The following is a 15,529-nucleotide window of genomic DNA, read 5'->3' as shown; positions in this document are numbered from 1 at the left end:
AAGGGGGGGAGGAGGAGCAGGAGAGAATATGATGAATAGTGGGCGGGCTTGGGCGACGACCCCGGGGTAAAGTGCCTGCCACGCAAGCGTGAGGGCCAGAGTTCAGATCCTTGCTCCCGAGCACCCCCCCCCCCACCACCACCACCACCAAAGTTAGCGGAGGAATAGGAGGGGTCCTGGGATCCTACGAAAGGCTGGCTCACCCAGTACCCGTCTCCAGACTCTGGATTGGAGCTGGGATGGGAGAGACGCCAGAGACACGTGGGTGGCGTGCATGGATGGGAGGATGGGGCTCTGCCCCTACACGTGGGAATTTCCTTCTCAAGAAAGAGAAACTGAGTAGGGAACTCATTTCCTTGAATTACTTCCCGGCTCTCCAAAGTGGTCTTTCCCGTTTTCTGGGTTTGCGGCGATGCTGGGGACTTCCTTAGACCTCTCTGTCCCTGTTGGGGACGCTTTCGGTTCTGCGGAGATTCCCGGAGGTATTGGGGAAACTGTGGGTAACCCGTGGCGCTCCCCACCTCTGGCCCCTATAGAAATCCTCCCCTGTGTTCCTTGCAAGCAGGAGGGCTCCTAGCTCTGCTATAGGTGACTCTTGGGGTCCCGGGCTGTGGAGAAAGGGGTACCCTTGGGACCATGCTTCCTCCAGCTGCTTAGGTGCTGGTCCGTCCCTTAAACTCCCAGGGGAATCAGACTCTTGGGAAGGTCCGGGGGGGAAAATACCTGTTCTGCGACTAGCCAGAGGCCCTCCGCGATTGGTGCCCGAAGACCCCGCCCCCTTCCTGGGCGGGGCCCCTGGCCGAGACTTTGGTGTTACTAGGAGGCACCACCCTAAGCTCTGTGATCTGGCCGCTCGAACCCGCCATGGTGTCTTTGCCTTGGCAGTGCGTGCTTTGGGGCTGCTTGTTGACAGCGGTGAGTGGCTTCTGTCCTGACCCCAAGGGATTTGAGAGTGGGCGATGGACTTGGGGAAGAAGATCTTCCTAGCTGGTTTGGGGGGAAAGGCAGGGAGGGGCGAGGAGGGCGGCCAAGATCTCTCTAGTATTGACTGTAAAATAAGGTGGGCTGCCCCTTTCCCCTCCCAGAAGGTTGGGGTTCTGTTCCGCATAGTCCACAGGGGGAGCTTAGGGAGGGCATACTTACACAGCGGTGCCTGGACAACTTTATCCAATCCAAGTCTGGGCTCAGGAGCTGGCCACAGAGACTGGAAAGGGTTTGGAGTGCACAGGAAGATAGCCTGGCCAGGGGAAGGGGCGGGTCTGGCTTGTTTCCTGTCACTTTCCCTTTGTGGATAGATGTCTGCCACAGTGGTTATCTTCTCCCAGCTAGTTGGACCCATTTACTTCCAGGGCATCTTGTGGGAACAAGACCCTGGGTAATTTCTTGGTAAGAGGCGATTTAACACCCACAGGCCCTACCATAGCCAAGCTAATCCAGGAGGAATCCCCAAGTTGGTGCCACTGCCTCTTGAACTTAAGATGGCGTAGGAGATACCCAGAGCAGGGGAATAGCCGTGGAACCCAAGACAGGATGAAGAGACCAGCCTCGGTTTCTCCGGGCACCAAAATGGCTCAGACCCAGCCAAGCACATCGCCGGGATTTTCAGAAGCCAGAGTTTGATTCACTTTTGGTTTAAATGTATTTCTGCAGTTCCTCATTCTGGAGGCTGGGAATCCCCTGACCACCTGAGTTTCATCCCCACCCCTCTGGCTGGGCTCCCCATGTTTTCAAGCACTGTAGTGTCTTTTTGGTTGGAGACAGGGACTTAGGTGTTTCAGCTGACTTCGAATTGCCCACGTGAGCAGGTGTCATGTTACAGACCTGGCTTTCTGCAGCTGGAGCTCCTAGTGCCCTAAGCACATACTATCAACCATGAGTTGAGAGAGAATCTCAGTTAACCCAGGTTGGCTTCAAACTTGCTGTGTAGTTGAGGATAACTTTTAATTTCTTTCTTTTCCTGCATTGTGTGTGTGTGTGTGTGTGTGGTTTGTATGTATGTATATAATTGTCAGGTATGTGTGTGTTCTTGCACGTGGGGCATGAAGCTGATATCATGAGTCATTCTTACTCATTGAGACACCTTACTCATTGAAGCAGGGTCTCAATCAAATTCAGAGCTCCCCACATGACAAGTCTCACTAGCGAGCTTGCTTTGGGAATCCCCTGTCTTTGCTTTGTGAGGCTGGAATTACAGAGCGGCCACTACAAATGCCTGGCATTTCCATGTGTTTCTGGAGACCTGAACAATGGTCCACACATTTATGTGGCAAGCACTTTAATCGCTGAGCCATCTCTCCTGTCCTTGAATTTCTGTATAGTGTTGGAACTACAGGCATGCATCATCATAGTCAATTTTATGTGGCTCTTGGAATGGAACCTAGGGCTTCATGCGTGCTGGACAGACATTGTAGGAACTGAGCTACAACCCCAGCAGAGGGCTGTAGAGTCTGACATGTGGCTTGGGCAAGGATAACTGTTGGTGTCAGCAGCAGAAGAGGAGAGGAAATGAAGAAGCTTCCTTATAAGCTCTTATTTACACGCTAAGCCAGTGGTTCTCAACCTGTGGGTCTTGACCCTTTTGGGGGAGATCAAACAACCCTTTCACAGGGGTCGCCTAAGACCATTGGAAAACAGATATTTACACTATATAACAGTACTGTAATTCATAACAGTAGCAAAATTATACTTATGAAGTAGCAACGAAAATAACTTTATGGTTAAGGGTCACCACAACATGAGGAACCGTATTAGTGGGTTGCTGCGTCAGGAAGGGTGAGAACCACTGCCTTGAGCAATGGCTCTTAAGGAGACCGGATGCAGGAGGAGGGTAGAGTGGGTGAGAAGAGGATGAGGGGAGGAATGGAGGAAGAAACCAAGGTGTGATGAAGGGTAGCCTGGACCACCCAGGGCAAAAAATCTGGGCTCCAAGTAGGGGCCGGGCCCTGGCAGAAATAGCAAGTGCTATTTAGCGAGGTCTTTCTGTGCACGGGGCTGGGAGAAAGATCGCATATGGCCTCCGTTTGACTTCTCCCGACTCCTCTGTTACCCAGATGACCAAAATGAGGCTCGGGAAGGGGAAGAGGTTCGTCCAAAGTCTCTCAACATGGATATGAATCCATATCTGCCCGACTTATGACCTTGACACTCACAGGGTAAGGGGTCCCAAGCTGTGGCCCTGAGAATTTTGTGGGAAGGACCAGTGTTTTGGGGACTAGAAACTGGGGCTGGCGCACTGTCAGAGGAAAGGTGTCTCTTTTACTTGCTCGAAGGCACCATCGAGGACTTTCACTGCTCTGGAAGTAGGGTGGGAATGCAGTGTGGCTGGAGGAGCTTTCAGCTGCATTTCATTACGTGATTTGCTCAGATACCCAGGTTGAATTTAGAGCAACCCATCAGCCGACTCCTGGACAGCCAGTCAATTGCCAGGGTGCGGGGCACCTAAACGCTCATCTGTGTGTGCCGATTAAAGCTATTTTGTGAGCACCCACCACGGTGGACTGCCAGGCCACTCACAGGTATTCTTTCATGTTCTCCACCCAATCTCCAGGGCAGGTATTGTAATTCCATTTTAAAGGTGATGAAACAGGACTTAGAGAGAGAGCTTAGCGGGTCAGAGCACACGCTGCCAAGTTCAGTTCTTAGCACCCGCCCTGGGCTGGCACATAAGTAAAATAATAAAACCAATCTTTAAGGATGAGGAAACACAGCGTCAGAAAAGCAGGAGACTTAGTTTATGTTGCAGAATGATCCATCTCATCCTCAAAGGTGGGTGCCCTGCAACCCTAGCCATGGTTGTTTGTAAAGTGTAGCCCGACTTTAAGGAATGCACATAAGGACTGGAGGGCTGGCTCAGCAGTTAGGAGCATGTGCGGCCCTGATAGAGCTGGGGCTGCAACTCTGGCTCCAAGGAGTTTCTGATTCACTCTACTGAACTCTGAGGGCACCTGCCTGCACACATGCTCATAGCCAGATATAGACACGCATATCTACCTATAATCAAAACAAAACAAACCTTTTGGCTGGAGAGATGGTTAGAGCACGCGTTGCTCCTGCACAGGACCCAGGTTCAGTTCTCCAGCACCTACAGGGTGGCTCACAACCATCCTTGGCACCAGTTCCAGGGGATCCAGTGTCCTCTTCTGGCCTTCAAGGGCACCAGGCACACACCAGTGCAGACTAAACACTCGTACACATAAAATAAGTAAATCTAAAAAAAAAAAAATTTAAAATCTTAAAAAAAAAAAAAAAAAAAAAAACCTCACATAAGTCCCCAAGTACCAGTCCAGGGAGAAAGCTCAGTGGCTGGAGCAGTTGCCATGGCAACCCGAGGACACACACACACACACACACACACACCCCCAGTTCATCCCTGGAACCCATGTAAGCTGTGTGCGGTAGAAGCCTGCAGTCCTAGTGCTCCTACAGCGAAACAGCAGAGTCCCCCGAAGTTCTGAGGCCACCTAGCTGGGCATATGCCGCTGAGAACTGCAAAGACCCTGTTTTAAACAGGTGGAAAGTGAGGATTGACACCAGCATTGTACCCTGACCTCCACACGCTTGAACTGTGGCAAGTGCATGTGTCAAGTCACAAACAGGGCACCGCTTGTGCACAAACACCGAAACACGGCTTCACTGTACAGTTCTTTAAAAAAATTTCACACTTTGAAAAAATTAATTTTAATTACACATGTCTGTCTGTCTGTCTGTCCGTCCGTCCGTCTGTCCGTCTGTATGCATGTGTCCTTGAGTACCACAGGGTATGTGTGGAGGTCAGAGGACAATTTATGGGAGCCATTCTTTCCTACTATGTGGTTCTTAGGGATTGAACTCAGGTCATAAGTACCTTTCTCTCTCTCTCTCTCTCTCTCTCTCTCTCTCTCTCTCTCTCTCTCTCTCTCTCTCTCCTTCCTTCCTTCCTTCCTTCCTTCCTTCCTTCCTTCCTTCCTTCCCTCCTTTCTTTTCTGTTTTGTTTTTTTGTTTGTTTTTGAGACAGGGTTTCCCTGTGTAGCCTTGGCTGTCCTGGATCGTGCTTTGTAGACTAGGCTGGCCTTCAACTCACAGAGATCCACCTGCCTCTGCCTGAGTTTAAAGGCCTGCACCGCCACACCTGGCTAGTTAATGCCTTTGCTAATCCCCCTTTTAAAACTAGAATCAAGACAGGCCCAGGGAGAGGCTCTAGGCGAGTACAGCTAGGAGCTGAGGTTTACTAATCTTGTTGAGAGTCTGTTGTGTGTACTTTTAGGGTTTCTTTTAATTTATAGGAAGTGATACTGGCTGTTCTCTCAAGGCAACAGTAGATTTACAGTTAAGGAGAAGTTTAAATTAGCAAGACGCGGTTCATAGCATGGGTGGTACCCAGTCACCCCAGAAACGGTGAGATTGAAACAGTCAGTGGAGAGGGGACATTCTTTGAATTCTGTCCCTGTGGGACCCTAAAATCTAGCCTGACTTTAAGGAGCATACATACAGGCTGGAGGGATAGCTCAGCAGTTAAGAGCATGTGTGGCCCTTGCAGAGGACCCAAGTTACGTTCCTAGCACCCATGCTGGGCAGCTCATAGCCCCCTGCAAGTCTAGTATCTGATTCGCTCTTCTGACCTCTGAGGGCATCTGCCCCGCACAGTGTCTCAGCCCCGTTGCTGCTCGTTGTTGCCCCCCGTAGAATGATTCCTGTCCTTCCCACCTCAGACAGTGTGGAGCTGGGGACAGAGACCATGGCAGTGCCTAGAAGGAGAAGGGCTGAGGCCAGCTGGAGCTGGCAGCCTTGAACTCCTGGAAGTGCTTGAGTGCTCCCTTCCTGCTGGGTCTTTTTTTTTTTTTTTTTTTTTTTTTTTTTTTTTTTTTTTTTTGGTTTTTCGAGACAGGGTTTCCCTGTAGTTTCTAGAGCTTGTTCTGGAACTAGCTCTTGTAGACCAGGCTGGCCTCGAACTCAGAGATCCGCCTACCTCTGCCTCCCGAGTGCTGGGATTAAAGGCGTGCACCACCGCCACCCGGCTCTGCTGGGTCTTTAGGAGCATGGAGGCGTCAAGTGGATCTATTTGGGTTACAGAGTTCTGAGTTCTTGCTTTGTAAGATGGCAGAATGACTCTCTGGATTTTTTTTTTTTAAAAAATAATCACACCACTTGGCAATATAGTAAAAAATCAAATATGCCTCATACTTTGGGGGCTTTCTTTTCTGCTTTGGATTTCCACATCTGCCACAGTCTGTGCCTTGGCTAACTTTCAACATGCCTGTTAAAGATCCCTTCCGGTTACACACTTCTGTTTTTAGGTCCATCTAGGACAATGTGCTACATGTGGTGACAAACAGTACCTCTTCAATGACCAGTGCTGTGACTTGTGCCCGCCAGGTGAGATGACAGCCTCTCCAGCCCCACCCCGAGACCCTTCCCTCTTGGTTTGCTGGCAGATGCCGACCCCATGTATGAACTGTGAATTCAAGCCTAAAAACGACACATGCCCTCTGCCCCTTCCTTGATGCCAGAATGCCCCAGGCTGCCCTGGGTCTTCCATTTTCCCTACTCATGTAGGGTCTGAGATGCCCATTCCCAAGCTCCCTTCCCCCAGGCCCTGGCTCACCTGGTTAGTGACAGGGTCTGATTCACAGGACTGGCCTGAGCTGCCTCATTTCCTCCCCATTTTTTTTTTTTCAGGAAAGAGACTGGAGGAACACTGCTCGCCTCACGTCAAGACCCAGTGCCTCCTGTGTGGCTCAGGAGAATTCATGGACAAGTGGAACAAAGAGACACGGTGTTACCAGCATACGCACTGTGATTCTAGTGCGTGGGGCTGCTTGGGGAGGTGCCCTTGAGAACTGGGTTAATATTCCTAACAGTGGCATCCCTGTGGCTTCAGTAGCCCGGGTCTGTGCTGACTGGTGGAAATCTGGATTGAGTTTGGGTTGTGATCTCAGTCTGTGGTAGGAAGAGGGTGTAAGGAAACAGGACATGATGTGAGGTTCCCATTCTTCCTTCTCATCTCTGCTCAGAGGAAGGGCTCCAGGTTGAGAAGGAGGGCACCTCAGATACAGACACCGTTTGTGCCTGTAAGGAAGGTCAACACTGCACCAGCAAGGAGTGCGCGAGATGTGTGTCGCACACGTCCTGTGGCCCCGGCTTTGGAGTTAAGCAGATGGGTAAGTGGCCTACCTGGAGAAACAGCCCTGTGGGTGGGAGGGAAGAACTGGGGGCTCAGCAGTCGGCCTTTGGTCCTCAGAGACTGAGGGGGTAGAGACTCTCCACTCTCCCGAACTGGCATCTTCCCTCTCGTTAACAGGAAATGGTATCTTTTGCATTCTGGTCTTGGCTTGGCTATGGGAAACTTCCTGGGGAAGGGGGAGGAGACCCCTGCTGGATTGCAGCCTTGGGGGGAGGAGACCCCTGCTGGATTGCAGCCTTGGGGGACGGGGGCGCCACTGCAGTGGGGCAAGGAGCTGAAGGCAGGTGTTCTTTCCTGCCCTGCCTGTCTGCTGGCTCCCTTGGGACTCAGACCCTGTGGCCCATTGAGATTGTTGATCCATCCTCCCCACACGCTCCCAGCCACAGGGACAGCTGACACTGTGTGTGAACTCTGCCCAGCTGGCTTCTTCTCCAGTGTGTCATCAACTTTTGAAAAGTGTCATCCTTGGACAAGGTATAAGAGTTGCCTCTCCTTAACCAAAAGTAGTGTGGGTCCGCCTGCCCTTCAGTCCCCACCCCCATGGTCACACTCACTTGTGAAAGTGAAAGTGATCTCATGACTGGTCTAAGGGATACTTCCTGCATTTTTCTTTTCCTTGCCTGCTCTGATTGGTTAATAGAATCTGTTGATTTCTCTAACTTCTTGAAGTCTCTCTTCTTGAGGCGCCATGATACCCCCTTCTCTCCTCTTCTGTTCCTTGCCAGTTCTTCTGATTTCTTGGTTTGTGTGCATGTCTATGTGGGCATGCATATATGTGCATCACTCCTGTGTGTGCATATATATGTATGCATATTTACGTGTGCACATGTGTGTGTGCACGTGTGTGATACCTATCCACCTGGGGTATTGTTCTTCAGGCATTGTTCACCTTTTTTTTGTTTTGAGACAGTCTCTCACTGGCCTGGAACTTGCCAAGTAGACTAGGCTGCCTGGCCAGAGTCCCAGGGACCCTCTGTCTCCTCCCCAGCACTGGGATTGCAACCACATGCCACCAGGTCTGGATTTTTTTTTTTTTAAATGTGGGCTCTCAGGATCGAACTCTGTTCACAGGGCAAGTACTTTCCTCACTGAGTTATCGATCTCCTTGTTGAGTCTCCATTGCTTTTCTGTCGCTTTGTCTGGGTCCTCTTCTCCCCAGTCACTTTTCCCGGCTCTCCTGGGCTTCTCTTCTCTACATCAATGGTTCCATCTCCCCCTGGATCTGTCGTTTGGGCCCCAGATGATCAAGTCCCATTCCTGAATGTGATGCTTCACCAATACCTCCGACTCTGTATATCCAGAGTGGGCCCCTAGCCAAGCCCCAAGTGAGAGGCAGATTCTGGCTCCAGGCGATCACAGTGAGCCGCCCATCCTAGCTTCCCCTCCACTTCAGTCAGGTCCATTCATCTGGTATGGGTATCTTGGGAGTCCACCTCCTTTCCCTCTAGTGCAGTCAACTTGGGCCTCATCACTGTGGTGTGGTGATGGCGTCATCCCCTCACAGGCTCCCTGCCTCTGGTGCCCCCCTTGGCTGATTCTGCATCATATTGCCATTGTGAGCGTCTGTAGCCCCTTTCATGATTTAAAGCACTCCGTGGCTCCCCGCTGCCTCTGGGACACTTTGGTGTTGGACTGGGGTCTAGCTGCAGTCCCCTAACTCTTCCCTCACACCTTGCACCCTACATTTGCACCCCGGAGCACAGTTTATTCTTTTGCTTCAGAGTCTCCTGCCTGGTAAAACCCTTAACTACATGCCCCATTATCTTTTTAAATGGGCAAATGCCTCCTGCAGGCTGTTTCCGCAGTACTCCTTCCCGGAGAGTCTCCTAGTAAACAAGGAAACACCTTGACACATATGCTCCCCCATGACCTCTTATACAAGTTGTGGCTGGTCATCTATACTTAGTTTACAGTTCCCAAAGGCTAACAAACTTTTTCTTTTTCTTTTCTTTTCTTTTTTGAGATAGGGTTTCTCTGTATAATAGCTCTGGCTGTCCTGGAACTTGCTTCGTAGACCAGGCTGACCTCAAACTCACAGACAAAGATCTACCTGCTTCTGCCTCCTGAGTGCTGGGATTAAAGGTGTGAGCCACCACTGCCTGATCTAACAACAGCAACAACTACTTCTTTTTCTTTTTTCTTTTTCAAGACAAGGTTTCTTTGTGTAGTAACAGTCCTAGCTGTCCTGGAACTTGCTTTGTAGACCAGGCTGGCCTCAAACTCAGTGATCTGCCTGCCTCTGCCTCCCGAGTGCTGGGATTAAAGGCGTGCACCACCACCGCCCAGCCCCTAACAACTTCATAAATAGAGAGTTGTAGCCCCCCTCTGGCCCCGCCCTGTCTCTCCTGCATTTGGAATGGTGCCATCGGCAAGCAGGCACTCATCAGTGCGCACTGGTGGGTATTGGCTGATCAAAGGTTTCTGTATCGGAGTCCAATGTGCCTCCACCACACTGCCCAACTTAGCTGGTGTGTGCTGCTGTTTCAGCTTTGTGCCTTTTGGGGCTCTACTGATCTTCCTCTGGGGATCCCCTAATCTGCCTCAGCATGTGTGGGACCCTCAGCTTCCTATCTGGAGTTGGAATGCCCCTCCTCTCTGGAGGCTTCAGATGAAGGTGCTGAGTGTTTTTCTCACACACAGCTAAAGCGGGTGCTTTCTCTGAAGTTCCCCTTCCACTGCTTCTGGCTTTTCCTTTGCCATGTCCCCCTCTGCCCACTTCTACCTGGAATGCCCATCCCATATCTCACATCTCCTCCACTCCTGTTCCACCCTGGCTGGCCGTTCTCCTGCAAGCCTCCTCCATCTCCTCCATGGCCTGGGGGCAGTTCCTCTGCAAAGTCTCCTCCATGAGTGGCCTGGGGGCAGTTCCTCTGCAACACCTTCTTCATGCATGGTCTGGGGGCAGTTCTTCTTTCTAGTTCTTCTTGCCTGGGTGCCAAGGACACTCTTGAGCTGCCTGAAACTGTCCTGCCTGGGGCTCGCCATCACAAGTGCCACCCACTTGACTCCCTCCTGACACACTAGTCCTGCCTAGCCGGCTCCAACTTTCACTTTCTTCAGTGCCTTCATAGTGAAATCTTCCCCGAAGGCACTTAAACCAGAGCTTCTGAACAGGGACCAGTTTTGTTCTCTGTGGATCATTGGCTGTATCTGGTCCATCTTTCAGATGCCATCATTGGTTAGGGAGCTATTCCTGGCATTTAGCTGGTGGAGACAGAGGCACTGTTAAATATTCTAGAAAGTTTGGGACATTTCCCAGTGCAGAACACCTTCAGGTGCCGAGATTGAGAAGCCCCACTGTAGGCCAATCATCTCCTCCCATTCCTGCCTTGAGGGTCCTGCCTTGGAACAAGGCCCTCTCAGTTTTAGCCCTTACCACAAAGCTTGACCCTCATCATCCACACTCTTGGTTATCCCGCCTTCGATGTGGGCAGTAACCTTCCCTTCCACTTGTGTGTTCCTGTCCTTCCCTTAAGGACCAGCTCAGGATGCTGTACTCATCCTGAACATGCTCAGTGAACGTGGACTTGCCACTCGCTGGCCGACTCCCCTGGACTTGGAAGTCCTATGGTTGGGGAGTCCTGTTCTCTCTCTGTCTCACTCCCACTCTTTCCCACCCTCCCTCCCTGCATGCGTGTGTGCATGCACATACATGTGTACACTCGCTGCATGCATGTGTGCATGCAAATACATCTGTACATTTGTGTCTTTGTGCAGCTGTGAGGCCGAAAAGATGACGGTTATACAGGAAGGGACGAATCAGACTGATGTTGTCTGTGGTGAGTTGAGGGGAGACTGGGAAGGGTGGACTGAAGGGGGAGATCATAGGAACACTGAGGTAGGAGCCAGAGCGAGAGGCAGTTTGGAGAATAGTACTTCAGTTCCGGTCTTGGGAGCTGGATGAGGCATCACATTCCCTGTGTGAGCCTCAGTTTCTTCGACTGTGGAATGGGTTGACAGCAGTCCCTCCCTTACTCATGTGGTGTGAGTGCCTGGTGTGGAATTTTGCCACTTGGAAACGGTGAGCGCCGTTCTGCTGCCCCGCACTTGAGGTGTGGCCACACTGTGTGACTCTGTCGCCTGTTAGCCTCAGTTTGGCTGCTAGGCTGAGAAGCTCCACCAGCTGCCTGGATCAAAAACTCAGACAACAGGGACGAGTGAGAAAAGAGAGGGGCAAGAGCGCCAGGGGGCTGGAGAGATGGCTCAGTGGTTAAGAGCGCTGCCTGCTCTTCCAAAGGTCCTGAGTTCAATTCCCAACAACCACATGGTGGCTCACAACCATCTGTAATAGGGTCTGGTGCCCTCTTCTGGCCTGCAGACACACGCACAGACAGAATATTGTATACATAATAAATAAATAAATATTTTTTTTAAAAAAAGAGCGCCAGGGCTGGTGAGCGGGCCTGTCAACACAGCGCATCAGGAAAGTGATGCAAGAACTTTGCCAGTTCAGGGCTAGCCTGGGCAGCTTGGGAAGGCACTGTCTCGACATGGAAAGTGGAAAGAGGGCTACTGAGATGGCTCAGGAAGCTAAGTTCCTGTTGTGCAATCCTGACTACCCAGGTTCCCACACTAGTCTAGCATGTGTGAGGTCCTGGGTTAGACCCCCACACTAGTCTAGCTTGTGTGAGGTCCTGGGTTAGACCCCCACACTAGTCTAGCTTGTGTGAGGTCCTGGGTTAGACCCCCACACTAGTCTAGCTTGTGTGAGGTCCTGGGTTAGACCCCCACACTAGTCTAGCTTGTGTGAGGTCCTGGGTTAGACCCCCACACTAGTCTAGCATGTGTGAAGTCCTAAGTTTGATCCCCAGTGCCAAAAAGAAAAGGAAAATAAAAATACAGTTCCTTTGCTTTTTCTCAAGATTGACTTTGTTCTCCTGAAATGGAGTGAGAAAAGCACTTGAGCTCATATGTAACATGTAACATGTAACAAACTATTGTAAAAGGACAGCAAACAAGAGAGAAAAACCACTTTGATATGATACTAGAAAAAATAAAAAACATATGTAAAAACAGAAAACCTATGATGAACAAAAAAGCAAATTTTAAAATCAAATAGGAGCTGGCCTTGCTAGCTGCATGACCCTGTTTGCCTACATCATCCTAATTTTGGCCCTGGTTCCAATACAAGTTTATTAATTATTATTATTATTATTATTATTATTATTATTATTATTATTATGGTTTTGAGGCAGGGTTTCTCTGTGTAACAGCCCTCCTGGAACTAGCTTTGTAGACCAGGCTGGCCTCGAACTCACAGAGATCGGCCTGCCTCTGCCTCCCAAATGCTGGGATTAAAGGCGTGCGCCACTACTGCCCAGCTCCAATACGAGTTTATTTAGAAGCCAGGTAGCCAGTGTTTGTTCTACTGGTATTTGTCTCCCTACCTAACAGGTGGGTGTGGTGATACAGGCCTGCAGTCCCAGCACTCAGGGGCATGAAGCATGCATGAGAACACCAAATTTAAGGCCAGCCTGAGCCATTTAGTGAGACCCTGTCTCAAAGAGGACCTAACCTTGATGATTGAATTTTTTTGTGTCTCCTTAATTTTTGTGGGGGAAGTGGTTGCCACCCCATGCCTGTGAGGCCACCTGCCTTTGGGTCTTTTTATTTGTTGCTTTGAATTTGTTGCAATGTAGACACAAGAGATACAGTACCTCTCTCCTGCACACTTCCCTAGTAGATGTTAACAATGTAGACACTAGAGTTGAACAACCGCAGCATAAGGAACAGAGCAGGGGGTGTGAGAAACAGGCAGACAGTTGGGCTCTCCCTTCGCCTCGCAGCTGGTACCAGGTGGGAAGTTGGCTCACCGGGGCCTGGTCCTCCCACCTGGAATCTCCCAAGCTTAAGAGTGATGACTTAAAGGTAACTGTGTTTATTGTGCAAGCACGAGCTCTGATCCCAGTGCTATGGAGAGGGCAGGACTGAGAAGGAGAATTACTTCTCAGTAACAAAAGTAACTTCTTGGTTGCCAGACTAGTTCCAGGCTTAGTGAGAGACTCTGTCTCAGTAGCAGAAGGTGACATGTGACAGAGCAGGACACCTGCATCCTCCTCTGGCCTCTGAATGTGTGCACAGATGCACACACCTGCACATATCTCAGACCTACATACACTATCTCCCCTAAAATAGGAATCTCCCAATTCATAAACATTGGCAAGTACCGCATTTGAAAAGGTCCCCTAATGGCAACATCACCCACAATGCCACTGCGGGAAAGCTCTGACTTCAGGAGGTCCGGATGATAGAGGATGCAGCTGCTTTGGATGAGGAGTGGGAGCTCTGACCAGTGGCTCCACTCAGGTCTTTCTCTCCAGGTTTGCAGCCCCGGATGCGAGCCCTACTGGTCATTCCCATCGTGATGGCCATCCTCATCACCATCTTCTTGGTGATGGCTTTCTGTATCAGTGAGTGCCCAGGTGGGGAAAGGGAGGGAGGGACAGAGGGAGGGAGAAAGGGAGGGAGAGAGGGAGGACTCAGCCCTGCAGAACCAGCCAGTGCTTGATCCCAACCTGCCCTCCCAATGCCCCACCTCTTCTTTTTCTTTCTAGAAAAGAGGGTCAAGGAACCAGAGGATGATAAGGTAAGCTATCTTGGAGGGAGAGAAGCTGGAAGAGATAGTGGGCCGGTAGGGAAGCTCACCGTGCAGGGAGACAGGCTACTGCTTAGTGGGCAAAGTGCTTGCTACACAAGGACAGGAACCTGAAGTTGGACCCAATACCCGTGAAAACAGCCTGTGAGGCCAGTGCTGGCAGGGGAAGTGGGCATGCAGAGCCTGCTAGCCAGCCAGTCTAGCTGACATGAGGTGCTCCAGGTTTCGAAAGAAACCCTAACTCAGCAAATAAGATTGAGCGTGACCTCCATTAGTGCATACATGGGTGTGTGCACATACACCCAACACCACACTCCACATGTGCACGTACACCCCTCCATACTCTTCCCCCACACACGCACAGAGGAAAACAGGCTCAGGGTCTGTCCCTGGGGCCAGTAAGGTGACAGTCAGTTACTCTTACCCCTTTCTAACCCTGAATCATGGCCTTCATTTCTTCCTCCAACCCAGTCACTTCCCCACTGGGAGGAACTGGGAAAGCCCATGCTTTTCTCCCTCATTGAACATAGGGGAGTCCCGCCTTAAGGGGCCAGTAGTGGAACCAAAGGGGCAGCTTCTTCTACTGACTGGCTCTGACTCTGGAAGTTTCCTGCCAAATTTCATGTGTCCAGCAGGGGGCAGGATGTAGCCAAGAAATAAGCTTTGATACTCCCCCATCTCCCCCATACACAAGGGGAAGGGACTTGGAGGAGGATTCCCCTCCTCAGGGGCAGGATGGCTCTGTGGCTAGGGATGATCTTGGCTTGCACACCCTGGCTCCCCAGGTCTTATCCCCTGATCTTGGACAGCAAGGACCCGTGGAGACGGACTATTATCCTGGCCACAACACTGCTGCTCCAGTGCAGGAGACATTGCATGGGTGTCAGCCTGTCGCACAGGAGGATGGCAAGGAGAGCCGCATCTCAGTGCAGGAGAGACAGCTGACAGGCAGCGTGGACTTGAAGCACCTGGTCTGAGACTCTGGAGCTGGGGCACAAGGACAAGGGCCCAACTCCCATGACTGTTTGAGATTTGAAAGGAGCAAAGACACAGCCCAGTGCAGTTAACTGTCAAGCCTGCCCCACTGCCATCCCATCCCTCGACTTGCTTCTGAAGATGGAGGAAAAGCCTGGGCATCAGGGGTCCACAGGCCAGCAGATGACAATGATATCCACAGACAATTGCAGCAGGGCAGGATCCAGAAATGTACTATGCTGACATTCTTTGTAAGGAGTCAATGGACACCAGAGTCTATGGCTCTGTGGCTTGTGTTGTTAGAAGGCACCTGATTGCCCACCAGCAGGGGACTGGCTAAATAAATCTGTGATGTATTTATACAACAGGATCTCAGAAGTACTAGCAGGTGGGGAAAAAAAGTAGTGGAATGATGGATAGAAAATCAGCTTTTTAAAACACATACCCAGGCAGGTAAGATGGCTTTTGTGGGTAAAGGCGCTTGCCAACAAAGCCTGATTACCTGATTTTGTTCCCTGGGACTACATGGTGAAAGGAGCTAACCAAATCCAGAGGGTTGACATTTGACCTCCAACGGGCATTGTGGTACCTACCTGTTCATGCATTCATGTATGTGCAAACCCTAAGAGTACATGCCTGTAATCCCAGCACTCGGGGAGGAGGCAGGAGGGCCAGGAGTTCAAGGCCAGTCTTGAACACAGAGTGAATTCAAGGCCAACCTGGGCTACAGGATTTGACACTGTCTCAAAAACAAACACTATCTAGGTGGTGGCGCATTTAATCCCAGCACTAGGAACTCA

The 15,529-nt window shown here is 50.8% G+C and overlaps 1 protein-coding gene across 1 annotated transcript; it reads left to right on the top strand.

Annotated features, from left to right (window-relative positions):
- Positions 1-812: 812 nt before the first annotated feature.
- Cd40 (CD40 molecule) lies at positions 813-15,053 on the top strand. Its single transcript, XM_038330598.1, has 9 exons — positions 813-915; positions 6,273-6,351; positions 6,655-6,780; positions 6,990-7,136; positions 7,540-7,633; positions 10,877-10,938; positions 13,480-13,569; positions 13,714-13,745; positions 14,540-15,053. Exons 1-9 carry the CDS (start codon positions 865-867, stop codon positions 14,729-14,731), a joined length of 873 nt encoding a protein of 290 aa, XP_038186526.1. The 5' UTR covers positions 813-864; the 3' UTR covers positions 14,732-15,053.
- The last annotated feature ends 476 nt before the right edge of the window (positions 15,054-15,529 follow it).

This window comes from Arvicola amphibius, chromosome 5 (genome assembly GCF_903992535.2).
Source record: "Arvicola amphibius chromosome 5, mArvAmp1.2, whole genome shotgun sequence".
NCBI lineage: Eukaryota > Metazoa > Chordata > Mammalia > Rodentia > Cricetidae > Arvicola > Arvicola amphibius.
This window is presented reverse-complemented; position numbering and strand designations above follow the sequence as displayed.

What these genes read in the sequence shown, in the direction of transcription:
- Cd40 (XM_038330598.1), top strand. Translation starts at nt 865, where the DNA reads ATGGTGTCTTTGCCTTGGCAGTGCGTGCTTTGGGGCTGCTTGTTGACA. An exon ending in GCATACGCACTGTGATTCTA is followed by an intron (nt 6,781 to 6,989) that starts GTGCGTGGGGCT and finishes ATCTCTGCTCAG; the next exon opens with AGGAAGGGCTCCAGGTTGAG. An exon ending in AGGAACCAGAGGATGATAAG is followed by an intron (nt 13,746 to 14,539) that starts GTAAGCTATCTT and finishes CTGGCTCCCCAG; the next exon opens with GTCTTATCCCCTGATCTTGG.